The 27,627-nt window shown below is 40.8% G+C and overlaps 1 protein-coding gene across 1 annotated transcript; it reads right to left on the bottom strand.

Moving 5' to 3' along the window:
* On the bottom strand, positions 1-26,886 carry dse (dermatan sulfate epimerase). Its single transcript, XM_062437834.1, has 6 exons — positions 26,705-26,886; positions 23,449-23,921; positions 15,509-15,762; positions 6,016-6,255; positions 3,496-3,703; positions 1-2,685 (listed from the first exon to the last, which is right to left on the bottom strand). The coding sequence occupies exons 2-6, from the start codon at positions 23,874-23,876 to the stop codon at positions 939-941; spliced, it is 2,877 nt and encodes a 958-aa protein (XP_062293818.1). The 5' UTR covers positions 23,877-23,921; positions 26,705-26,886; the 3' UTR covers positions 1-938.
* Positions 26,887-27,627: the final 741 nt, after the last annotated feature.

A 27,627-nucleotide genomic window follows, 5' to 3' on the forward strand; every position in this document is an offset into this window, starting at 1 on the left:
TATGCATGTAGTAATTTTATTTACAAATGTAAAAAAGGAGACCATAAAAATATATCTTGCTTTCACATATATACATTTAAATGTATTTCTATGAACTATGTTGACAAGACAAATCTCAAGTACAGATGTGGTGAATGAATTATAGTGGCTAACCTTGAGATCTTTGATACAAGGCAGGACCTCTGAACACTACAAAGGATCAACTTCACACAGACTCAGTTCTAAAGCTCCACAGAAGCTTATTACATCAGAGGTGGTCTGGTTTCATCTCAGCAATTCCTATTTGGAATCAGGTTCTTTTTTTTGTGAATACCCTTTAGGTAGATCTTAGCAGTATTAGGGCCACTGTAGGATCCCCCCCCCCCCCCAAATAAATAAAGTCATAATATTTTGGGAAAGTCATACTTCTTTGATAATGCTAGGGGTTTTGAGGAAAATTCCTAATATTCCGAAAAAGCTGGAATCTAAGGAAAAAAACGACAATGTTACATAATGTATTTTTAAAAACCTTTTTAAATCTGAAATTTTGAGAATAAAGTCACTATTTTGGGGGAAAGTATTAATGCTATGCAAATAAAGTTGAAGTTTGAAGAAAAACATGTGAAGTTTTATGAGAAAGTCTTTAAGTTTATCAGCTGCTAGCTATAGCATCATGTTACCTGATACATTTTGTAACCGTTTCAGTAAAATCTAACAGATTGCGTATGACTATTAAAAAACCCCATAATAATACAACCTTTTCTTGGACAATTATGACATTATTCTCAAAATATTACAACTTTATACTCAAAAATGTCTATTTTTGTTCCTTAACAGTGACCCTAATTACTCTGTCAGAAGTAGATCTGGCTCAGACTGAGGTGTGGGGTGCATTTTGTTCACCATCAACAACAGGTCAGTCGATCTGTAGTTGGACGACCCCTCACACGCCCGTGATGTTAACACTGTGCGTGAGAGCAGGAGGAGTAGAGGTACAGTAAGATGAAGCAGTCAATCAGGAGGATGGTGTAGAAACATCTCTGCGTGTGCAAGCTTCGACCCCTCTGAAAGCGAGTCAGTAACACAGCCAGCAACAAAAAGAAGGTGGCAGTGTTGAGGAGAAGGAACAGTCTTATATAAGAGGCTGTGTTGGACAGACCCTCGCTCCCTGCCGTGGCCACCATGTGAACCTCTTTAAATTTGCGGCCCTTCACAAAGCCCCCCTTTCTGTTTTTGCGGCCGTCTGGATAATCCATAAAGGCCCGAGAGTCTGCGTCTCCTTCCTCTGGGCTGTCCTCATAAACACGCTTTGAAGTCCTCTGTCTCTCCTTTTTTTCACTCACCTCAATCTGTGCAAAAATGTCAGGTAGACTCTCAGAAAGCTTCTCTCCGAGGTTCACTTTCTTCCCCGCCTTACCCTTGCCCTGTTTCTTGGACATGGCGAACATCTTCTCGATGACCTCCTCCGTATTCTTTTTGTCGGAGAACTGGAGGAGACGCTCTGCAGTCTTACGGAAGCTGGCAGTGTTGAGAACCCGTCCCAGGATGTGTCTCTCCATCTGCTGGAAGACGGGCTTGACATGCTGGAGGTTGTCCTCCATCACGTTGACGTATTCCTCTACTTCTTCCGGTGAGCTCTCCATCACAGCCGCCGCCTTCTCGAATACGATCTTCTTGTGGTCCAACAGCACCATGGCAAAAAGAGGCTTGCTGGTGACCTCTCCGGTAAGTAGGTAGATGGTGTAGGTGTGGTCCTTGGTAGCCAGGTAAATATCCACCCGCTGGTCATCACCACGCAGGCTGAAGCTCTGCACATCCACGCCTGGTCCAAAGAAAATGTAGGCCACCCGGGTGTGAGGGTACCTCAATGGCATTGTGACGTTCACATAGTTGGAGCCGTTATACGGGTACCCTCGAGGGTAATTCCAGTAACCTAACATCCCTCTGCTACTGTAGCCTGTGTCATCCATCCAGAACATCTTATACTTGTCCTCACCGTGTGATACAAATGCTCCATGAACACCATCTACTTTTGTGTCCTGGAATGGCAGCTCTGTGTTGTGAAAGAAGGCACTCATGGCCCTGGTTGGGCTGTCAGGATCCAGGTGGATGTGGTCCACCAGGAGCAGGAGCTGTGGGTGAAGGAGGAGCAGGTTCCTTTGAAAGTTTCGGATCTTCAGCTCTGGATGATAAGCGGAATGTCCCTCCCCGCGGATGAAAACCATTCCCTGTCTCTCCATGGCAGCTTCGACTCTGCCCTGGGCATCAGCCGCAAGCCCCACTTTGTACTTCAACCACTTAGAGTCGCAGGCCTCCGTCACCTGTCCAGCCCACGGCTTGAAGCAACTCCCTGAGAGGACCGAGCTGAACAACACCGCATTGTTCAGCAAAGTGTACTTGGGTCCGTATAGTGCCTCAGTGATGAATGGAACACCATTGGGCGTAAAGGTGAAAGTGTTCTGATCAGGGTGCTCGTGGCCAGCGTTAAAGTTCCTCCACCCCTTGATCCACTCTTTGTACTTGTTCTTGTGAACAATGTCAAATATGGCGCGTCCCCCCAGCTTCCCTGACTTGAAGGAGAGAAAGGAGTGGTTGGTGTTTGCAGGTAAAGCGCCGCCGTAGGTCACCACGCCCCAGTCCTCAAAGTGGTGGAGTTGAGATGTTCCGAAATCTGATGGAGGCTTGGGGGTCAGGCCTGGATCATACCTGCAGAACACCATGAGAGGATATTAAACAGTTGCTTCCAGTCTTTATAAGCTAGGCTAGGCTAAGCTAGCTAAGCTCATCTGCTGGCTCTATCTTCATACAGTATTTACGGATATGACAGTGGTATCAACTTCTGGCAATTATACAAATAAGCATATTTGTAACTATTCCTTTTTGTTAGTAGATAGAATTGGAATTCAAATACTGCTGAAAAAAAAGTCAATTAATTGATTTTCTGATTGACAAAGTTTATTGACACCAATTTTGAGTCAGGATTTGTGGTACTTTTCCATTTTTATGAGGTTAATTAAGCTAAATTTCAAAAATAATATGATGAACTATGTGTGAAGCATGTGTAAAATAGTGACTGTGGATGAGATGGAAGTTGACTTCTGGAAGTCAAAGATGTTGTATTAAAGTTTATGTTCTGCTTGTTTAACAGTTGTTTGATAAATTGCTCCTACCGTCTGCCTTAGTGCTGAATTTTGTTGCACTTACGCCAGCAAGTAAGCCCACTCATTCTCTGTGAGTTCTCTGGAGAAATCACTGCTGTGACTTTCTATTAGGGAGCTGGCAGGGTAAAGTCTGTTTAATGTCCGGTCTGACTGATTTGGACATTTGCGTTCACAAGTACAGCTCCTCTGGGTAATGTCTGGATAACTTTAGGGTTGTAGTGTCTGTCTGAGAGGGTCTTTAGTCACATCAATAGATAAGAGTGGTTTTCAGATGGATTTCCCCTTTAATAATAGCTCTAAATAGAAAAACTGCAGTCGGATATTTCCTATTATGCAATCAAAGTCTGCAGCTCACCAGATGAACTCCGTGTGGAGAGTACACCATCGCTGGCCTTTGCCAGCCTGCCCTGGCCCGTCTGTCACCCTGTTCTGATGAATCAGCTCTGCCAGCCAGTTTCCACTGCCATTACGCAACACGTAGCGGTCCAAGAAGACCAGCTGACTCTCCGGCCCGTAAAACCAGTTGTAGTTGGAATCTGCAATGGCTACAGTCCGCTGGAATCCTGGTGAAACAGTTGAAAACACACAGAGAGCACAACCTCAGTGGTGGTCGTCTACAAGAGGCGTCATGCAGACATAGTGGATATCGTAACATAAATAATGGGCAACCATGATTTGACCAATAAAATGCTGAAAAAAATGCAAAAAAATAGGATTGAATTCTCTGTTAACTCCTACACACTACCACAAGGAGCTCAGGACCAAATATTTTGCCTGTGGTCATGAATATGTAACAAAAATGCCCTCCCACCATGAACCTCTGCTGTAACCCAACTCAGTTTCAAACCAAACGCAAATTGGTCACACTTTGTTGTCTGTAATTATGTTGGGAACCTTGCACTCTAGTGGTGAGCGGGCTCTTAGAAAACCAGCGTAGTCATTTGTGTACGAAAAACACTTTCAACAATTTCCAACTAACACTTCAAATAGATATTCATCAGCGTTTACACATCAACTGACATTTTCACTGCTTTTAATGATACATTTTAACTGATGTTTCAGCTGCTTTCACTTGAACTGACACACTTCAACAACCATTCCATTTTAACTGACACTTCAATTTCATTCATGGGCTTTACAGTTCAACTGACATTTCAACTTGTTCGGTGTTTAAAATCATCTGGCATTTAACTGCTGGAGGTGCTTACACTGACATTCCAAGCTCATTTGAACAATAACATTTACTACTCACTGACTGTGTACTTCTACTACTTACACTTGAACTGAAAGGAATTTCGGACATTAAAAACTGACATTTCTGCTCTGTTTGGTGCTTATATTTCAACTGACTACTCGACCAAATTGGTTAAAATATACTGTATATTATCCATGTAACTGACATTTCAACTCCATTTCAACAGAAAACTATTACAGAAACCTACACAGGACCCCTAAACTGGCACAAATTAGACCATGGACCCCTATTTTGAAAATATTTTGTAATAAGGTCCCCCATCTGATAGGATTTTTTGATTTTAGATGTTTTGTGCATGAACCCATGACCAAAATAGTCATACATTCTCTCATTGTGTAACTTATAAATGAAAGTATAGTGACAATAAATGATTCCCCCTTTTGCTGGGGGGACCCCCTAGAATTTTCCCAGACCCCACTTTGGGAACCCCTGCTTTAACTGACTATTCATCGAATGTGAGTTTCAATACTGATCCTTCATCTGACCCGACTCTTCCACTCCTTTCAGGACTATATACACTATTACTGACTTGAAATATGTCAGTTAAACTATTATATCTCACAGTGGACACTTCAACTGCTTTCAGGGCTTACAATTGAGAAGATATGTGAACAGACAATTGTTCAGTTTGACTGATATTGTACCACCTCTCAGTGCTTACACTTGACTCTTCAGCCTTTTTCAAGATTTCATTTCAATTGCCACTTTCACTTCTTTCACTGCTTCAACTTCAGCTACAACTTACATTATTTTAAATGCTTGAGCTAGAACTATTATTTAAATATACAGTCAAAACAGTACATTTCAAGACATTTAAGTTATTTGAATAGTTTTAACTGCATTTTCTGAGCAAAAAATTAGCACACATTACTTTTCTTGAGAAAATCTAACCTATTCTGTTTTTAACTACACTTTTACTACTACCATTTGCTCTCTGTCTGACGGATGTAAACACACAACTAAGAACACACACAGGCAGTGAGGGGACAGCAGTCATGCACGCTGCTGAGGGGACAGTTTAGGATAATCTGGCCTTGTCTTCCTGTCTGGTGGAGGAGGGGGGGCGGGGGGGCGGGGGGAGAAAGCTGCTATTGTTTCTCCGGATCCAAGGCTCTCCTGGCTGGTGTAATTAGAGGTGCTTTCTGAGTGCAGCAGCGCCAGTGCCGGCGCGACCACAATACATAAACTGTTAGCAAGGGGTTGTGAAATGTCCGAGTCTGACCTAGGGGCCCCTCCTCCGCTGCTGCCCTCCCCCTGACCTTCAGACGAAAACTTCCAGGGCACCACAGATTCCTGCAGGTCTCGGCTCAGCTTTGAAAGGCATCCAGGAAGGTAATAACTACACGCATGCATACCCCATATCAGCTCAGAGGAGACTCTCCAATGTAGCAGCCCGGGGGTACTTTTGCAGCTAATCTAATATGACCAACCTTTGGCATAGAGGATGTTAGAGGAACTGGCTGGATGTGTCAGCCATTCATAGCTAAGTAAACACTTCCTCACGGATTGTTGACTCGCTCTGAATTTGGCTGCCTAAATATATCTATTTCAGTGAAAAGTGTATCACAATTTACAGCGTTTCAAAAAGTAAACAAGTTTGTTGGAAGATGTGACAGTTACCAGGAAGTATGGTCCTGTACAGGAAGGCGAAGTGTTTCAGGAGCCAGGGGTGGTCGAAGTGGCTGATGGAGAAGTGGCGTTGCACCAGGAACATGTACTGGAACAGAGAACGGGTGGTGTAAGTCCCATAGGCCACTCCTTCATACAGGGAGCCATCCGTCACGTCCTGAAGAAGGATCATGGACTTCTCCATGATGGACAGCACCTGCTTGGTCCACAGGTAGGCCTCCTGAAGATAACCTGGAACACAGGAAGTTCAAGATAGACTGAGATGCCTTCTTTTTTTCTATTGTTCAATGTATTTATTCCACTTAAAGTAGTTTTATGTATACATTGCAAATCATTTATACCTTGCATTATTGTTCAAAACATACCCGTGTTCTAATTTCTAACCCATGCAGCAATTGCTAGTTAAATTCAGTCAGATATGAAAGCCAATTTGTAGAGTGTTGAAATTTGTTCCATCCCAGTTCACAGCAGGTTTACTTTGAATTCTTATTTCTTATGAATTAAGTTACTCTGGTTTCATTGTTTTTGCAAGTTGACATATCATAGTAAAAATCTAATGGAAAAAACAAGCACCTGGAAAGTTAAGAAGAAACAAGAGTAGGGTTTTCTGAAGCGCCTTGAGCTAAGAAGAACAGCTTGTTTTCATCTTTGTGGTGATGCATTTTTCAGCTAAACCAATGAGGTTTATAAATGGTTTATTCAATTTGAAAAAGTAGATGAATATTCTCAAACCATAAAGGAAGACTTAATCAAATTACAGGACACACCTACCCACACCATCAAAGCATGGATGTTGATTGCAAGACATTGAAAAAAAAGTATGACCTGATCAATATTTACAAGCCAATTAACTAACCATAAGTGTATCATGTCTATACATACATACATACACACATACACAACTACACTATGCATTCGAGAGGCCATGTCCTTAAGAGTATGGCAGCCAATTATAACAGAATTGTATGGAGTGTTAAGCAAATGCATATGCTTTTTGCACAGAGCAGAAACACCAAATAAACTAAATACCAAATTCAGGAAAATATCTAACCGGAGGAAAATGTGGTAAAGTGTAAAAGGGTGTAGCCAGCAGTATAGCAACAGGAAGAAGGTCCGAGCAATCCAGGGCAAAAGGAATTTGTTTCGATGACTGATGGTTCAAGATTCATGAGCGAAAAGGTATACCGGGCCAAAAAAAATGTTCCCCTACATTTTTGGCACGTAGGGGAACCATACATCATTTCAATCTGTGTAATTTAAAAAACCTGAAGATCAGCATCATGACAGGCTCAACTACAGAGAGAGAGGAATTGACAGTGTTTAGATAAAGAACATGTTCTCACCAGGACTTGAAACAAGACGGTGCATTACGAAACGACCAGGGCCTCATGTTTTAAACTGTGTGTGTGTGTGTGTGTGTGTTATGTCACTAATGTTTATTCTCAATGGAATTAATAAAAACCAGCATTATAACAGTCCATTACCTGAAAAAACCTTCCACACTGCTTCTTCAACACACATCATTTAGCTGTAGGTGTGGAGAGTATGACAGCACTATGGGACTACAACATGTATACTGTGTCTCTGTAACACACTGGATCCCACACATAGAGTTTACTATGAGAACAAGCGACCACATAAACACAAAGCCACAGTTCATTGAGGAATCACGGTGCCGTCGGTGGTGACTGGCCGGCACCCGCCCAGCCGGCCGGTTCCGCCCACTTGAGCCGTCGACCGTGTTTGGTTTGGGGACCGGTAGCCTACACAGAGCAAGTATTTACCATCAAACAGGAACTCTTGGCCCGCACAAAGACCACATTTACACAAACAGTGCTTCACCAGTGCTGACACAGTCCAGAGAAAAACACTTCAGAGCAGCCCAGGCTTTAAGTCCTGAGCATTTTGGCCAACGTTAACAAAGTTACTATGAAACTGTTGCTAATACAGCTACATGCTACTCATGTTAAGCTAGCTATAGCAACGCTTCAGCAACAAACTACACAACAAGCTATGTAGAAAAAGTAGCTTAATACAGTGGAAACCACTTACAGTGATGACAGTTACAGTGAACTGCTTATATGGATCAAAAAGCTGACAATCATTCCTATATATATGCTGTTTAAATAATTCACTTATAGTAATCAAGTAGTCTTACAGTGTTCATTTTGGGGCTTTTCATACGTAACAACCTGACATTTTTTAAACTACAGTGATACTATTTTTTTTACTTTACTCCTACAAAACACATATGATATGTACTTGGCAGCTGTGGTACCATTATTGCCTCACAGTAACCCCTCTGCTATTGGCTGCTTACCTGAGGTTGCTACTGCGTGTGTATTGAAATCATGAGAGGAAAAAGATAGTTATTTTCTCTCTTTGAAAAACATGAAGACTGAAGTCTCCTTGAGGCTTTGACAATCTGCAACAGCAAAACTTGTTGTACCTCAGGATACCTTGTGTGGTCCACTCAGTGATAGATACTAGTAATGGATGATTTGGGTTATAATTATCATCCGCTTATAGTGATCAATTTGGCCCTGACAAACGTGATCACCACAGGCTGTTTCCACTGTTTATTAAAACTATTTCATATCAAGGCAACTTAACATTCTAGGCCAGATGTATGCAAGTAATCGTAAAACAGAGATAATGTATTCCACTGGATCTATCAATATTGTGGAAATAATTCTCAGTCTCTGAAAAGCTGGTGTAAACAGAGCCTCAAGGCAGAAAATAATATATCATACATAACTATAATATTTGATTATTTGTAACACAAACTCAAGAAGTTTGGGTTTCATCAAAATTGAGTTTGAACTTGATTAATGAATTGTAAAATCACTGTACTTTTAATGTATTTGTTAAGACATTTAAGTGTGCATTTGGCTGCAGTTGCCTCAGTATTAACATCCATATCAACACCATCTGCACCTGCTCCACTCTGAACTGCTTGACCTGCGAGTCTTTTATTTGTCTTATTATTTCATATCATCTCCTTTTCATTTCCCATCTTTATTGCCTCCCAATGTATAAATATACTTTACATGCTAATCTAATTTCATATTTTTACGAGTTTGTCTCCAGGAGAGTTTAACTGCGGCCAAAGTATATATATGTTGTAATCAGGATCACAGTGATGTCATGGAAATCCTGCTGATGAATAACCACAAATTAAACTCACAGATAACCATAGAACACATTTGCACAACACTGTTTTCTCAGTATTTCTGGTCCTCTATGTGATGTCTTTTCCAGAAAGAATCCTCTATGACACAGAAATTGATGTACTTATATTTCCAAACTAGATGTGAAACTGGGTAGTTGCGTCAGTAATTAAACATTCACGACCAAAAAGGACCATGTACCATGTACTGACACGTCACAAGCAGGAAATTCCAGGAAAAAGATGAAGGGGACACTGCTGAACAGACACACACCACGGCTATGAATTAAACACCAAAATGTCAACAAAAAAGCAGAGGTCATCACAATTACCCAGAATAAAGGAAACACATACCACACTAACACGTACACAGACACAAAGAGTACAGTAACACTGGTTTCACTTCTAATTTCTTCTGTATTTCCAAAGTCTAATAATGTGGCTAGTTTACCTAATGACTATAGAGGGGATAATGCTGCTGTCAAGCTGAGGGCTTAGGCCTGACTGTCTCCCATGCTGTTAGCCAGGTTGCTGGGTCTGGACACCCAGAGGCCTCCATCAGCACACATCATGCCGCCACAATTAAAGTGCTAAGAATTGAGTCTGCCAGTTAACTCTTAGAGCACCGTCACACAGCAATCCACAGGAATGTGAAAGGTCAAGGGATTTGTGATTTCTAATGACGCTCTTTGACTCACCTTCTGCTCCTTTAGTCTGCCTTCACATCACAGCGTTCCTACACTTTTGGCTGAGGGCAATTTGCAAGGATCTTGTGTATAATTGAGCGTGGAGCTAGTAATTATTTTTTAATTAATTTTATATTAGGGGTGTGCCGAGTCAGTATTAGAATACATGCTTCCCACAGGCTGACAGCTCAATCGTGGGAGTGGTGCATTCATGGGCTCAGGACTGTCCCACTCACACATTTGCAATTATCCTCTTAAATGCAAAATTACACAAATCTGTTCACAATGTCGAATTTTTTATTACTGTCTGTTAATAAAAAATTCTGTAGCTACAGTGATATTATACTATTTGATAATGCTAAATGTTATAAAGTAGGGAGGATGACTCAGGAATGTCACCTTATAAGCAATATCTATATCTAAAGTCTGATTAATCTGTCAGTTATTTTCATCGCTAAATCTGGTGTTAATCTGACAACCCTCTTCGCTGTCATATAATCCCAATATACCACCAAAATGCCACAAGTGAGATATTGCTTTTATAAAACTGTTACCAAATATTACAATTTGGAAATTATAGATACAATCTAATTAAACAGTTTGATTAAATAACAAGTGTGCGATAACATTAGGCCTACGCATTTTGGTCTTCAAGGCCCATGTCTGAAATCTTTTGCACCATGCTGCTGTGGCTGGTGCAGCTCTGCATCGTCCCTTCTCGCTTACAGGCAGCAGGCAACATTTGAATGGTAGCCACAGTGTCATAATTAAAAAATATCACTTATTGAAACTTTAAAGAACAGTTAATTGAAATCGTGTAGTCTGATTGGTTGTAAGCCTTGGTATAATAACATATATATTTCAGTCCTTTTCTCTCACCATACTGTAAGCTTTCATAATGAGGTTTCAGAACAATATCGAACATTACAAGGAGTAATTGGCAATAACTCTATTATGAGATAATTACAAGGAATGTTGTTTTAGAAATTGTCTATTTACTCAGTTGAGTAGTAATAGTTTATGTATATTATATAAAGCTGCTAAGGTTCAACTCCTGCTCAGCCATTCTCTAACAATCTCTCTTTTTTTCCCTTTTTTTTTGCTGAGAGTTGGATAAGAAGCTCAATACCACAATCAAATTACAAGTTAATACATTTGTTTAATCTGTGCACACTCAGAATGGCAAAAACGGCACTTTGTGGTTTTATGGGAGGTTATTTGCTGGACTATTTCTTGGCCAGGTGCACTGAATTCCTGGAAGCTTGTCATCACTGTGAGTGGGGCTGTAGTGGAGGCAAAATGCTTGTAAATGCCGTTTGCCCACCTCTCAAATTCTGTAATACTGTTTATGCTGACCTGAGCGTTTACGCGGACTTTCCATCACTTCACAGCTGTTAGCTCAGATTGGCTTCTCACCGCAATTAATGTCGCAGCTTCTAGTAGCGCTCGTTTTGTTTTCCGTTTGAATATTGTATCCTCATATGAGACATGAAAACAGCTGTTACTGCTAACAACCCGTGCTACGTGGGTGTTTAAAACAAATAAATCCTCAGCGCTGAAGTTAGCAAGCTGACTGGAGCCGATGGATATGACAGTAACTGACATGGGCTCCATTAAACAATAATGTCAGACAAAGCACCACAAAGTTAGTAGTTAGCAAAAAGAAAAAGAAAAAGTGGAGCTTAGGTTTTTTAAATTGACATTAGTGTTTTAATTTCAAAGTTTATCTACTGTTTCTACTTCTACCTACTTTACAGTAATGTTAACGTAACGTTAGCTCGATAGTTTGGATAGCTTAACTGCTAACTCATTCACACTGTGTTTGTCAACAATTAGCTACTGTTATTAACATCATTGAAGTTATAGTTCTGCTTCATGCTAACTCAAAATTGACAGTGTTGTTTTAATCAACCAGTTTATGTGCTATTTCTACTTTAGCCTACTTTACAGTAACGTTAGCGTAACGTTAGCTCGATAGTTTTGACTCATTTCCACTGTGTGTTTGTTACAATTACTGTAATTAAAATTATTCAAGTTATAGTTCTGCTGTATTCTCACTCACATTTTTAAAGGGAAAGTTTTTTTAATTTTATTTTTTTACATTTTTATATTTTCAGAGATAGAATCAAACATGAATTTCAGGATGCACAACAAACAAGGAGAGAGTAATGAACCGATACAAGATTTAAAGTTAAAGTTTAAAGAGGAAAGAGAAACGCATAGAAGCTGCCCAGGCGTCAGTTAAAGGAGAAACATGAACAATTTCAGGAGCTTACACCTGTTTTTACATGACTTACTGTTGTTTTAAATATTTTAAAGGCACAATCTGTTATCCAAATGTAAACTAAAGCCACTAACAAAAGTCAAACCAGGTTGAAACCTGCTATAAAAGCACGTACAGAGCATTACCACTAAGCTGTGTAAAGGTTATTAACCTCAGTAATTGTTGTAAACTCAGCACTAAAAATTGACAGTTTCAGTTATCATGAAACACAAAATGCTGATTCATCATTCATCTGACTGATTCATCTATGTATGTCAAACTGTTGAGAAAATTAATTCCCCGTCAGTCAGGTGTGTTGTTTTTGTTACATTGCAATCATTCATCTATATTAAGGAGCATGGAGACGGTGTGAGAATGGAGATTTGTTTTTAAGATATAAACGGATTGGTCCATCTATCATTCACAAGGCCTTGAGGCTGTATAGTATAGGTAAAGCAGAGAGGTAAGGTAGGGTTGGTTTACCACTAGAGCCCTGCTGTTATGTAATATACTGTAATAGACATTTGCTATCAGGATTTTGATATATTTTTTAAAATACATCCTTACATTTATTTAGTTTATGTGAAATATAGTAATGGAGCTTAGCATTACATTTTTCTTTACTTGACTTTTTCAACCTCCTGCCAGCATTCCAAGCTCTTTCATGCACCTGTATCAACTGTTTATTCACAGTATCTCATGCGTTACGTTACATAGTGGGTGGCCGGCGGCGCAGACAGTGGAATTTAGGTTCACTACAGATGAACTGGAGGTAAATAGGGCACCCTTCTGTCCAATTACACATTCAGCCTCCAGGGAGTAACAAGTAAACACCTGTGTCTGGAATGTATGCAGGCTTTAAGCTGCTGTCTTTTAATACAAATGTTTTCTAAGGACCAGACACTTCATTTCAGTGAGTGGCAAACTGTGCCTTTTAAGGTGTTAGCAGCATGTTATTTTAGAGCCTGAAATAATGAAAAAATAATAGCTTAGTCCAAAATGTCAGCAATGGGCTTATGGCCAGTGTCAGATAACTATTGAAGAAGAAAGCAGACTGTGTCCTTCTTTTCTGGCAGTGCTTATTGGAAAATTTCCATTTATTCACAGTCATCGTGATAGAATAATATTTGGACGTAATGTCATTACTTTGGAGAAGAAATGAACAATACATATACAATAATAGAACATCTGCTTAGAGTCAGATGTGATGCTTGAGTAAAGCTGCTGAACGTTGTTTCTTTTATCGCTGCAAATACGTCATGTGTTAGCAATCTCTTAAGAAGCTGTTTTCTCACAGTTGCTAAGTATGGAGCTATCATCACTGCATGCTGTCTGCTGTAAAGCTCAGTGCTAAAAAAAAGAAAAAGCTGTAATAAACAAAGTGTCCGAGCTGAAATCCTTTCCCCCAGGTAACACACACGAGCCAAGCCGGAGCAAACTCACTCATTCTTTGCTCTGGCTCAGCGCAAGATGAAATGAAGCAAAAGAAAAGAAAAGAGATTGTGCTGTAACTCTCCTGAGTGTTCTCAGAGCTTTGCGTCTGTTGTTGCCCTCTACAAAAAAAGCCTCAAATAAAACCACTGTGACCACTGCGGTTCTCTGTAAGCCAGCTGTCATTTCGTTCCCATCAGGGCTGGATCTTTTGTACCAGAAATGAAATCCCTGTAAGCAAAGCAAGCTGAACTGCAGGAGTTTCATCTTCCGATGGCCTTCCTCTGTTGCGACGCAAAGTGTTTATCAAAGAATACGGAGACAAAAAAAGAACGAATAAGTGGAGATCATCTGGAGACACAATTAGAAAAGGATTAAGTGTAGCTATGGCAGATAACTTTCGGGCTGACTGCACTGAAATTCCAATCAAAAGCTTCTCCCATAAGCAAATTGAGTCCTCCGAGTCTCACCGTGCCAATAATGAATGACAGCTGGGCATTAGGAGGCAAAATGTCCTTCAAATGAGGTGAACTGTGACTTATCATAAAAATACTTAACAAACATTGAGCTGGATAAAAAAAGTGTCAGATGCGTTATTCTTACTGAGGACCAACAGCTAATAATCTGGAGTTAATAGCATTTTATGTTACTGAATTTTCAGAAAGAAAATCCTCTTAAATGATTGGACGAGCAGTAAGACCACTTAAAGGTGCCCCATGGAATTTGTGACCACAAGTAGCATTATTATGTTTTTAAAAGCAGGTCCCAGCTTGGATTATTTATTATTAGTTTCATGCAGCTCCACTAAGCTAACAGATGGTTACGCTAACATGCCAAGAAATGTGTCATTGTGCGAGACTCCTAGCTAGCAAACATGGATGTAAACAAAGCTAATTCTTCTAGAAAACTGGCTCAACAAATGTTTTATGAGGCAGTAAATGCGTTCAACATATTTATTAGGGTTTGGGGATACACACAATGCATTGTGGTAAATATTAATAAATGTAAACATCCACTTTGTTTGTTTACACACAAAAAACAACCCCACAGGGTAGCTCTAAGTCGAGTGCCAGACAAGTTAATGTCTGAGACTGAATCAAGACCATGTGCTTATGTTCAAATAGACTTCCTATTGTTGTATTACTGTTCTGAGATGAGTGACAGAAGCAGGTAATAGCATTAATGTGCCTACACGTTCATCACTATGCATAATTGTCTTAAATCATGGTTACAGTTGTGACAGGAAATGTGTTGTATGATATAAAACAAAATATTCTGTCACAATGTTTCAAGCTAACTATGAAATTCCAATGTTTGTCCACACATTTGTCCATAAAACTACGAGTCTACACTGAACTTGGCTGTTACACATTGTGGAAAGTAAGAATTATTTGCACGTGCACATGACACAAACAGTTGACTGCTAGTAGAGAAGAAGTGACCCCCATGGGCAGGAAAGCCAAATACATAAGAGCCCACTAGACTTGGTTGAGACCAAACACTGTACTAGACTAGACTCTAGAGGGTCAAAACACCCATTAGACCAAGACCTGGAAGCAAGTGTTTACTGTACTATTTAGAAATCTTAAATATCTAAGAAAAATAAGAGTATTACCCCCTCACTACTGTACTCTTAGCAGTGTGGAAATCCTCTGAAACCTTCAGACCACGTGAGACTAAACCTCTACAGGAAAACCAAGAATAATGAAATTCCTTCAGTGGAGTTGAAGCTTCTTAATGGATGTCAAGCCAGGTTTTAACTCTAGCCCTTATACTGTTTGAGGGGGAAAATGCTTCTACACATAGCTGGAAGCCGTTCTGTGCCTGAGTGGAGGAGCTATGTCAAAAAACAAAAAAAACCCTCACATGTTATATCAGAGACAACAAAGCTGGCAGATGTGTAGATTATAAACACATGAATCACTCCTCACTCACCTTGGGTCATGTAAACCAGGCTTCCTGTGAGCAGAGCCACACAGTTGGTGGGCTGGTGGTTGTGCAGGTACTGGAACCCCCAGCCTCGGACGTAGGACTTCTCGTACATGAGACGGGAGGCGTTGCCGATCACCTGGAGGAAACGCTCCTGCTGGCCCTTGTTCAAGTACTCATACAGGAAGTCGTAAGCGGTGGCGAACCCGACCAAAGAGTGCGCCAAGGGGACCTCATCCCAGGGGGCGTCTTTCACCAACCTGCAGACACGGACAATAACATGAGGCTGACACATGTGGAAAACAACAGTAAGCAGGTGTCAAATGTTCACTTGGTGGAAAATGTTTGTCTTGACCGAGGAGGCTTTTTCATCAGCACAGCTGTGACACATGGATTCAATTTGAAGGCAAAAATAAAGAAGCTAAGTAGCATTTTTTTTTTTAAACCACAACTACAGCTGCACCACTGCACCCCAATAAAGACACATATAAAGACTTTAAAGTGTAGCGTGTTCAAATTCTCTCCTGTTTAAGAGCTTCTAGCACCTAACAACATTGAAGTCTGCACATATTAGCAGGGAAGAGTGTCGTTATAAAACAGTGAAAGGTGCTCCGTAATCATTCTGTTTACTTTAATGAAAGAGAAAGCAGCTTCAGATGTGGTGACGAAACCGAACAGACCTCACCGATACACACAAAGGTTCTATTCTTCAGAGGCTTGACGTCATCGACCGGCTGACGTTTACCATCCATGTTCCGATGTGAGTGAGCGTCTACTGCAGCGCTCATGTTAGACTTTGAGACTTTTTCCAAAAAAACTACAACTCCCATGAAATGTTACCACTGCATAACATGTCTAATATATTATATATATGACTGTTTCCCACTTATCCACCATATCCACCAATGTCTTCTCTCTGTCCACTGTCACAGCTCATCATGAAGGTCGGCTGCTGACATTCCCACAACCATCTCTGGCTTGTGGAAAATGTCTCTTGAAAGTGCCCCAGAAGATGTCATGGGGAAAAATGATGTAATAATTAGTGTTCACAAACATATAAATCTTGCTCTTGAATGAACACCCAACTCTCATTTCCTGTTTCTTCTCTGAAGTGCATCCACTTATCCCTGTTGAATAAAACATAAAACCCAAGTGTCTCTTTTGGGTTTCTCATGGCCCAACTCCTTTCACTGTTTATTTGTGATGTTGCATTATTTATGATTTCCCCTAAAAATGTTAAGAAGCACAACTGTTTCTGTTAATTGAAAAGCATAAATGTGTCATGGCTTCATGATTTTGGACCTCTTGCGTTTGTTTTCACTGTGTTACCCTTGTGTTCCCCTGGGGTTTTGGATTATTTGGTTTCCCTCATTTAAGTTATATGAGTATCTTTGAACTTCCTTACTTTCCATTGTCTTTCCCAGCCTACGCCTGAGTCTAGTCACCTATTCCCAATCCACTCATCCACTCATCCATCCATTTTCTGTTGCTTATCTGGGGTCGGGTCGCGGTGGCTTTAGGCTGAGCCATGAAGCCCAGACACTATTCTCCAGAGCAACTCTCATCAGATCCTCCTGAAGGATCCCAAGGTGTTCTCAGGCCAGGAGGGATATATAATCCCTCCAGCGTGTTCTGGGTCTCCTCCCAGTTGGACGTACCAGGAATACCTCTAAAGGGAGGCGTCCAGGAGGCATCCTGACCAGGTGACCAAACCACCTCAGCTGGCTCCTTTTGAGCAGCGGTTCTACTCCTAGCCTCCCCTGGATGTCTGAATTCCTGACCCTATCTCTAAGGCTCTCCAGAGTAAACTCATTTTAGCCACTTGTATTCATGATCTCATTCTTTCTGTCACTACCCAAAGCTCATGACCATAGATGAGGGTTGGTACATAGATTGACTTGTAAGTAGAGAGCTTCACCTTCAGGCTCAGCTCTTTCTTCACCAGAATGGTCCGGTACAACACCCACATCACTGCTGATGCTGCACCTATCCGCCTGTCAACCTCACGCTCCGTCTTACCTTCACCTGTAAATATTTAAACTCCTCTACTTGAGGCAACAACTCCCTCCCAACCACTAACCGCAAAAAAGTACAGCAATCCTGAGGTCATCATTCTCCTCCCTCCAGCTGCACCTTGAGACTCATTAGTTCTGTTAGTATTCAAGTCTCGGGTTTATCTTTGTCTAGTTTGGTCAACTCTGTTTGGTTCTGTTAAACGCTACTTATGTTTTTTGTATCCAAAGAATAAAAACCACAAATGAGTTGTGTTTTACCATAACAGCATACTAGACAACAACATGACATACTGTTGGGTTACACTTTGTTTTACATGTTGCCAATAGGACAGAATATTAGTAGTAACAACATAACAACATTAACAACGTCGTTACTTTTTCATTTAAATGCAGATGAGACCCAAGTCTTGATTTTTTTGGTCCTGATAATCTCCACCCAGCAACCAGGCCGAACCTTGGTCCCTTATCCACATCCTATTGGTCATGTCTGCGTAATAATGGTGTGATCTTTGACCAATCCATGAGTTTTGATACTCATATGACTACACTGGATCAATCATATTTCTTTCATCTAGCAAACATAGCCAAACTTAGGACGGCTGTACTGTATCTAGGAATGAAATGGAGATGTTGATACACACAAACCGACCAAAATGCCGCCTGTTCCCTTTCTATATTTTATCTGGTGTCTTTATTTTCATTGATCTAGAATTTTATATGATTTTAATTGATTTTATTCAACTTCTGGAACCAAACATCGACTTAATTTTATTGATATATTAGTACCAAATGCTTTATAGAGACTGAGAAATACAATCAAATAAAAAACACAGACGAAGTGATGAGGAGTGTAGATTAAAATAAAAGAGAGAGAAATATAAAAACTTCAACTCTCTACAGGAGATAAGAAAGCTGATGACAGATATCAGCGCAGGGTTAGTTTCCACATGTTAGGTGTCAGCTGTGGATTATTGGAAACACCAGGCATTAAAAAGCTGCTTTATGTAGCAATTTGCCCATATGGCCAAAAAAAAGGGAAAAACTACAATAAAATGTCTGCCAAGTCATTGCTGGTCTGTGTTCTGATTTATGCCAAAAAAGCTCACGTAATCTCACTTGTGTGTATTTGCTCAGACTGTGCAGAGAGACAGGGGGGAAAAAAAGGCAGCAGTCACCAGTTTGCCACAAAGTAGAAGCTCTCCATCGGAACATGGTTGTTGGAGTTGTTGGAGACATAATTGAAGGTCATGAATACCACAGCTGACTGATTCCTGGAGCCCCGAGAGCTTCGGTGACCATAATACGAGTGCGGCCGAGGAGAAAAACTCTCAGTGTGTTTCTTCAGACGTGAGAACACATGCTTGGTGGCTTTTTCCTTTCTGCACTGCGGCACACACACACGCACCGATATTGTGAAAAATGTCTCCGCGAAACGCAGCTAAATACCACACCGTCTAAAACCTTCAGAAACAGCAGCTGGAAAATCCCCTTCTCTCCTGTTCAGTGGCTGAAGGGGAACACAGGAGCCACAGAGCTAAATGAAAAAAGATTAAGCTGCTAGAATTCTCCTCCCCTCTCCACACATGACGGAGGAAGAGGAGGAGGAGGAGGAGGAGGAGGGATGTACCTGGAAGAGAGAGGGAGAGAGAGAGAGAGAGAGAGAGAGAGAGAGAGAGAGAGAGAGAGAGAGAGAGAGAGGGGGGGATTGTCCAACTGCTCAGAGTTCACTGGGTACCTGGAGGTTCAGTTCAGGGTGGATGTAGGAGTCTGGAGCTCTGTGAGATGCTCCTCCTGCATATGTGTAGCAGTCAGGTGTTCATCACATCTCAGCAGTTTCTGTGCTTTTCTAACACTGCTTCAATGATGGCAGAATGTTGGTGCATGGAGGTTTAGGGTTAAGTTAGGTTTAGCACTTTTATACATGTACATGTGTGTATGTAGGTATGTTATGCATATGTACGCATACATGTTAGTTAAGCATAGGCACAGTTTAGATTCAGATCAGTCGGGCTCTACCAGACATCATGACTGATGTAATTCATTTCAACAGATCAATTGTTAAAGGTATAACTTGTGCAGTTTCCATGTAAAAAAAAAACAACAGCTGTTTCCATTCAGTGTTTCTCAGCAGAACTCATGAATCCTCAAAAACTAACCAACATGTGAATGCTTCTCTTTTCATACAAGATTTGCAAGGCAGATTTTTAAAAAAAAATGTTTAAGAATTTGCTTTTTGGTTGGTTGTAGCCACAAGCTTATCAGTGCATTGAAGTGAAATTGTAAACAGGAAGTTCAGTATCACCTCAACCCATAAAACACCTATCCACAAAAACAAAACAAAACAGCACTAACAGTAGTTAAAAACAGCATCATATCAGTGGTATAAAATGATCTTCAAATGACAATAATATCATTTATCGCGATTATTTCCGAGACGATATATCGTCCAATAAAAGTAGTTATCATGACAGGACTAGTTTAATATGTTGTCTTGTACATTTAAGATTTTTTATAATTGGGTAAATATGGTATTTTAAAAATCAAAGTACAATTTAAAAGACAGGTCATTTCACAGAGTCACCACAACTAACTGTTAAGCACTAACTCTGTGAGTGTATATGAATGAACAACAGCAGGGTTACCATGGAACCCGACGCTGGATGCAAGCATCATTTCTGACTTCCATCCCTTCAGTCTTCCAAGTATAAAAGCAGCAGAGAGCCGGGACACGCTTGAATGGCTGTAATCCACTTTTCATTCATTTGCCCCTTGCCAGAATTTTCATTGAGCTTAATCAAATTGTTAGGCAAATAAGGACGCTCTGTTGATGGCTGAAGCCTGCATACAGTTCTGACAGGCCGGCTGACTGTTCAGACATGGACTGAATGGTTGGATTCAGCAGACTGGCTTATTGTAACTCTCACAATAGAAAGTATAGTATATTTTGTGATTTTTTTTTTTTGGCGTATATCTGTATATGTGATTCAGATCTTTGGGTGTTGAGCATTTACTGCTATCCAATACAAACAGCATCTTTAGTTGAGGTTGTATGAATGTTATTGGGGCAGAATTTAGACTTTAAAGCTATTTTTTTAATAGCAGAAAAACACATTTACTATTGAAAAGCCTGCAGCCCAAAGAGGTTCACGAGCAGTAAAAGCTGCTGCTGATGTTTAACATGTTCATGAACGATTCCATATGAACAACTCGCCACTGTGCTTGCTCGCATAGTTCGGTAGTGGAAACTTTGCACATCTGACGTTCAGCTCAAGAGTTCAAGAGTTGTGACATAAGCTGTTCTCCTCACAGTGAGTCGCATTCACAGCATACTTTTTGTTTCTCATGACGCTGACGAAATATGGAAAAAATAGAAACATTGCCTTTTTTTCAAATAAAGAGAGCAGCAGCTAGGTTCAGTAAGCACACCGGTGGTGCATGATCAGAAAGAATATATCATCAAACACTACAGGTGGACATGATGAGAGGCTGTGACAGGGTTCCTCGTCATGATGTTCGGACAGTTAAAGAATCCTGTGGAGAGTTTACTCAGATGTAAAAAGCAAACATGCAGCTAAGAGCAGATGATGCCTCTAAATTCACTTCTTTACATATTAACAATCCAGCAGTCGTCATGTTTCTGTATAACTACCACTGTGGTGCCCATGGCTGGATCTACCATACCAGCAATCTGCTCTAGTGCCCAGGAGCCCTCGAGCAGAGAGGGCTTCTTTTTTGTGTGTGCAAGGCTATATTTAAACAGGGACAGTGCACAATAAAACAAGGAGAGATGCATTGCATTGGTTTTAGCAAGTTGCTATTTTCCACCCGTAGTGCCTGGGCAGGTAGATGGAACATACAATAAGGTATGCATATGTTGTTGTTTTTTATTCATAGCTCATTGTAATTATTACATTCCCAGTAAAGTTGACTGTTTTAATGCACTGATGTTATTTTATACAATAAGGTTTACTGTTAAACTGTAAATGATCATACTGTCATCACATTTGAGGGATCATTACACAAAAATGTGTTTGTCTATATATTCTGTAGATATAATGTTATCGGCCAATATATCGATTTAAAAAAAAATTGTACTCCCTAATATCGGTATCAGCCCCAAAAATCCAGTATCAGTCGGGCTCTAATCAGTATCAACACAGCTGCTGATTTGACACAGAAGCACACACATAATCATTTTCATGATCTACTTTTTTCTTGTTCCTCCCTCCCAAGTCTCACAACATCAGTGTTACTGTCAGTAGTTGTGCAGCTGTGTCCAGCTGTTTGAGCAGCCAACCTGACACGTGCTTCATTACGTCCAAAACACTAAATCGCAACTTCCACATGAAGCATCACACCTCGTCAGACTCACTGAGTGACAGTCAGCTGTGTGTAGACTGAAGTTATTATATAATGAAAACCAATTGTTTTAAGGTGCAGCTCACACTCAGACAACACACACACACTGCCAAAGCTTCATTATCAACTGAGCAAAAGCAACTAAGCTCACACCCCTCAGACCCCCAGGGGCCCCCCAAAAATACCAAGATCACTTTGTACCTACATTTAAGACTTTCATTATTTATGTTGCATATTCCTTCAGAAATGTCTTGCAGGCAACAAACACCTGCGCTTCTCTCTGCATATTACTAAATGTAGTTGAATCCAGGTATGGCAAAGCAAAGCTGGAGTCATTTGATATTACAGCATAATAATACTGTACACCTGTAGTTCCCTAACTACAGCAGAGGTCCAGAACTTTCCAAAAGGTCAAAGTGCTGCGATGAGAGGTTATCATGTGACCATCACAGAGACGTTAGAGGAGAATATTACAGTCTACAGGTGCTGCAGACACACAGAGGCAGCTGCACCAAAATATGACCATAAAAATCATAAAATCTACAAACCTTTAAATAAACTGGCAGCTATCATGATAAAAGAAATAAGCTTTGCATTAAGTTTGTTTTTACTCATATTTAAACTCCAAATGAATTAAGATTAGGACGGTGAAGAAAGGCAGAGATCATCTGTTCACAACGGTTGTCGACCACTTCTACATTTTTTAGCAGAAGAGAAAATTCTAAATAAAAACAGATGAATGCCACAAATCACTGAAGTCACACGTACGTGCATTTTAAGGAAGGAAACTGTGCGTATGAGTGTAGAAAATGCACAGTTTCTAAATGTTAAGACTGAAATGAGTACAGAGTGATCTCTTTATGGATAGAAAAGTAATACACACCAATTTTGAAAGCTGATTAATCATTTACTTTCTTACATTTTATAGATTCAATTATTTTGATTTAATGCTGATGTTTTGCAGCTCTACACATTTGATCAAAAAGAATGCCTTCCTTGCTAAAACTCAACTTTTTAAGACAATTTTAGACAATTAATCAAAAAAAGTATTCAGAGATGTGATTTAACAGTCAGAGTAGTGTGCAGTCTCTGTCTGTGAGTCACCTGGACCCTGACTGAGTTTCAGCCTCAGTTCAAACCCCTCCATCGCACCGCAGCGGGTCATTCAGCTCACATCTGAACTTTTCATTTCCTTTCGGGAGGTTGGACGGGGGTTGGGGGGGTGGGGGGGTGGGGGCATGTTCAGAAAACAGCTGCTAAACATATTTCCTGGACCACAGAGCTATCAGACCACAATGTATCTTTACTGAAGCTCGTGTCCGCAGAGAAAAAAAGGGAGAGATTGTGCAGAGGGCCTCTGATGGGGGGGTTAGGGTTTAACGTTAATACCCAGTTGATGCACACATGAGGGTGGAAACAGATCAGGTAGCATCTGAACACTCTGACAGCTCTCTATTTCTCTCTTTGAAAAGAAAAACAGACCAAAAATGAAGGCGATCGTAAAGGTTTGAATTTCTTTTCTCTCGCTTTCTTAAATCAAAAAGATGAAATAATAAAAGACAGAAAATGTACCAACTAGGCTGAGCCGCCATCCTCTCCATGTAGTCCTTGGCCAGGTCCAGCGCCCCGGCTCTGTGTGGGTACAGCAGGCAGAACATGGACAGCACACCCAGGTTGTTTCCGTACACCTCGTTCCAGCGGGCGCTGAACTCAGCGGGGCTCCAGGGGGGCAGGTACTCCTCCGGGTGCTCCAGCATCGTCTCCCCGGCCAGCCGGATCCGCCTCGCCATCTCCTGATGACTCCCCGCGGCGGCGAACTGGAGCTCCTCGACGTCCCCCCGGCCGAAATACAGCATGGGATGACCATTGTAGTTGCCTCCCATGAAGGGGATTCCTCCACCGGGGTCCACCTCCGCCGCCGCGGCGGCCGGGGCGAGCAGCAGGGGCCACAGCAGACTTATGAAGAAGACTGTGGGGGCCCCGCGGGTGTGGGTTCTCATGGTCTCATCAGAGAGGGGGACCGTGGCATTGCCGAAGGAGCTCAGCTGAGAGGAAGAGGGGAGAAAAAGGATTTTGAGAAAGCCAGCCCATATTCTGCACAGCCTTTTCTTACAAAAGCCCTGCATTCCTTGAATAATTAGATACAGCTGTAGTCCTGATGACTCGGCCTTTCCATACTGAGGTAGACCATTATTGAGCCGCACAGTAAAGAACTAATCACAAGACCGTCCGATACAGTACGAGCCAGCGTGTTCTTAACGGTAGAACTTCTTCTAAAGTCTTTACAGCTACCAAGAACACTGTGTTAAACCTTCGCTTTCCTTTATCTCCACTTTAACAGCCGAATCTAGAGGGTGTGTTCCACCTCTGCGCTCCGACTTACTAACATTCGGTCCACAGAGATTTATTTCGGAGGTGGTATTGTCAGACAAGTCTAGCCACGCACACCCAGATGGCCAGACGAGCAGGACCTGGAGGTCATAAATGTCCCATTACTGAGGCAGCATTACCCCGCTCTGCCGAATCAACCCCTGAAACCAAAGTGCTGCGCTCTACAGAAAACACTCGGCTCTGAACATGGGAGTAAATTCCATGACCTTAGCGGAGCTCTTGGCAGCGGCCAGCTGGAAAACCATTTGGTAGTGATTTAAACGACGTCTAGACTGGAGTCCGTTCCGAAGCTGTGCAGGGGATGTACACGCATGTTGTGTTGTGTTGAATAAACAACAACAATAATAAAAAAATAAGATTTCTCGTCTTTTAAGTTAAGTTTTGACATTTGACCTCATGAGGTGTCACATTCCTTTGTGGTGAACGTTTAGTCGACTCGTAGCCGAGACCAGGCCTTTCCGGACATCGTCTGACTAATCCATCACAGAGCAGTTGTAACTGTGTCGGTAGCTGGGGACTATTTTTATAGACCTAAGCCTGAATTAGATCATCTGAAACTAACTTACTAAAGGCTAAGTTAAGACTGGCTCAGTGCTAGTCTGTAGTGACTGTACAGTAAGCTGAAAGTATTCAAGGACTTTATAGATTTTTATTTACCTTGGCATCACACTGAGGGTTCCAGCAACAGTTTAGAAATACTGAGGTCATGAGTCCAAATTCCACTAATTTGGCCTCTTTATTGAACATGAGATATTTTATTGATCCAGTCAACTGTTCAGTTCTATTTTTGTGTACATTATATAATGCTCAGACATCTTTAAATGACATATTAAGGCTGGTTTTAGCTTTTCAGATGTGAAGCTTTTCCGTTTTTGTCACTTTTACATCAGTGTGAACAGAATATGTTTGAGTTCAGACTGCTGGTTGGACAACAGCTGGTTGACGACGCTGGAAAACTGTCATGAGTATATCTCATCACGTTTGATGGACTAAAAACTATTTATTAGACATTTGAAACATACGTAATGCCAATAGTTGAACATTGTGTTAAAGATGGTGTTTTAAAGCAGGTCTCCATAAAAACACTTCATATTGCTGGATGTCATGTCTTAAAACATTGGGAGTACCAGCTGTAATGTGTTAGTACTGAGAACAAGCATCAGATTCTTAGTTTTAGTCTTTGGTCCAATATTTAGTGATTTAGACACAGCTGGTTAATTGAAGTGTTGAGCAGTTTAAAATATTTTAGAACTGCAACAATCAGTGATTGATTAGCTGCCAACTACTAAAGTAATCACCATCTATTTTCATCACTGATTAATCATTTTGAGTCATTTTAAGAAGGAAATGTCCAAATTCTTTGACTCCAGCTTCTTAAATGTGAATCTTTTCTGCTTTCTTTTGTATCTGTGACAGTAAACTGAGTACATTTGGGTTGTCGACTGTTGTTGAAGGACAAAATAAGACATGTGAGGATGTAATCTTGGGTTTTGGGAAACTGTGATCAACATTTTTCTACATCGTATGGACCAAACAACTAATCAATTAATCAACAGCAAAAAGAATCATTAATTGCAGCCGTAGATCAAACTCAATGACCCAACCAATGTTTCTATTACTCAAAGTAAAGCGTCATACATCCACTCATATCTTATTCTACATTGATCTATTTTACAGTTGACGTTAGTCTGGCTGTAGCATGTTTATATAGTTCACTGCAAAATGTTAACTCCTCCAGTGTTAATAAGCTACAGACATGACGTCAGTACACACAACTGTGATCCTACTTTAAATGTGACCAAACTTTATTATGTTTATGTCAGTTAAAGACATTACACAACCGACTTTGAAGTGTTTGAACTTTACTTCACATCAGTGAATTCATAACACAGCAATAGAAAACAGAGAATCGAATGGATTTGTGTTGTCATAATAAAACTAATAAGACAAGCAATGCAAACTGTAATGAACATCTGTACTCAGCTCGGGCCTAACCAGATGTTTCCATGTCATTTACTTATACGGTGAAGTGAGTTTAAATACATAGATATGACTGATTGATCTGTCACTCAGTATTACATCCACAGTTATAAAAAAAGGTTGAACAGCAGATGTTTGACTGTCAATCACCACAAATGGTTCTGGTTAGATCCTCATGAAGTGCAGCCCTCTCTCTCTCTCTCTCTCTACACACACTGATGTCTCACTCCATGACAATAATCTGCTTATTAAACTTCACTAAAAACCCCTCCAAAGTCCATTTAAAAGACTCATCTTGTAACTTTTTAGACAAGTTGAAAAAAGCCAAAACGTTTGAAATTCATTTACACGATCATAAACGTATCGATGGTATCATGATGATCCCCAAAAAAAATCTTCGCACACAAAAGTCTCGTTGTTTCAGAGCCGAGCAGAGAAAAGAAGCCGTTAACGTTACCTGTCAGAAGCGGCTCTCACACAGCTGAGGTCCCGCTGCCACCAGAAGCATTTCTCCCCCCCCACCTCCCCCCAGTCACTGCGGACGATCCAGAGATGATCGATCAGGCTGGAAGGGAATTCTTTATGGTTGTTTTTTTGAGTTTTTTAAGAGGCGACAGAAAAGTCAGAGAGCAGAGGGGAGGAATGTGTGAGAGCGGAGGAGCGTCATGCTGGCGAATGAGGAGGGGCAGCAAGCAGAGAGGCTTAAAGGAGCCCCCTCCTCCTCCTCCTCCTCCTCTTCCTCTCTCTCTCTCTCTCTCTCTCTCTGCAGATCAGCAGGTACTCAGTGAAAACTGTGCACAATGCTGGGAGTTTGTACAGTGTGCTACTCAAACTCCCTCTATTATTATTATTATTATTATTATATTTTTTAAACATTACCTTTATGTAAAAAAAGGTCATGACTTATACTGGTCTGATAATAAGACCCACCACCCTCTCCTCTCCTCTCTTCTCCCAAGCACCAGTTTGGTATTCACAGCTGACCAGTAGGGTGGATTAGGGTAATGTGGGACACTTTTTGCAATTCTAACTTGTTCACCATATTTACATCATCAACACTTTATATCAACACCTAATATCATTATGAAATCCCTGAGATGTTTCCTTGTTAAAGCAGAAGACACTTTTTAAATATTGTACTCAGAAGGAAAATGGCACATATATTAATATTCCTCGTGTCAAATCATTTCAGAATGAGTAGATTTTATAATCTGGGACACTAGTTTTTAAGGTTTAGAAATAATTTCTGAAATGTGCACGCCCATATTTGGTCATTTAATTTTGTCGGCCTACATGTTGTTTTGCTTTTAGCATCAGGTTGTTAAAAAAAACTAGTAGCCTGTATGTTCACATGTGTAATGTTAAACAATATAACTTACA

This window comes from Scomber scombrus, chromosome 17 (genome assembly GCF_963691925.1).
Source record: "Scomber scombrus chromosome 17, fScoSco1.1, whole genome shotgun sequence".
Taxonomy (NCBI): Eukaryota; Metazoa; Chordata; class Actinopteri; order Scombriformes; family Scombridae; genus Scomber; species Scomber scombrus.

Bases quoted from the DNA above. Each gene is read 5' to 3' on its own strand.
- dse (XM_062437834.1), bottom strand. From the start codon at position 23,876: ATGAGAACCCACACCCGCGGGGCCCCCACAGTCTTCTTCATAAGTCTG. The intron at 3,704-6,015 runs GTAACTGTCACA...CTGTTTCACCAG, and splicing joins GTACAGGACCATACTTCCTG to GATTCCAGCGGACTGTAGCC. The intron at 2,686-3,495 runs GTGAGCTGCAGA...GGTGTTCTGCAG, and splicing joins CTCCACACGGAGTTCATCTG to GTATGATCCAGGCCTGACCC.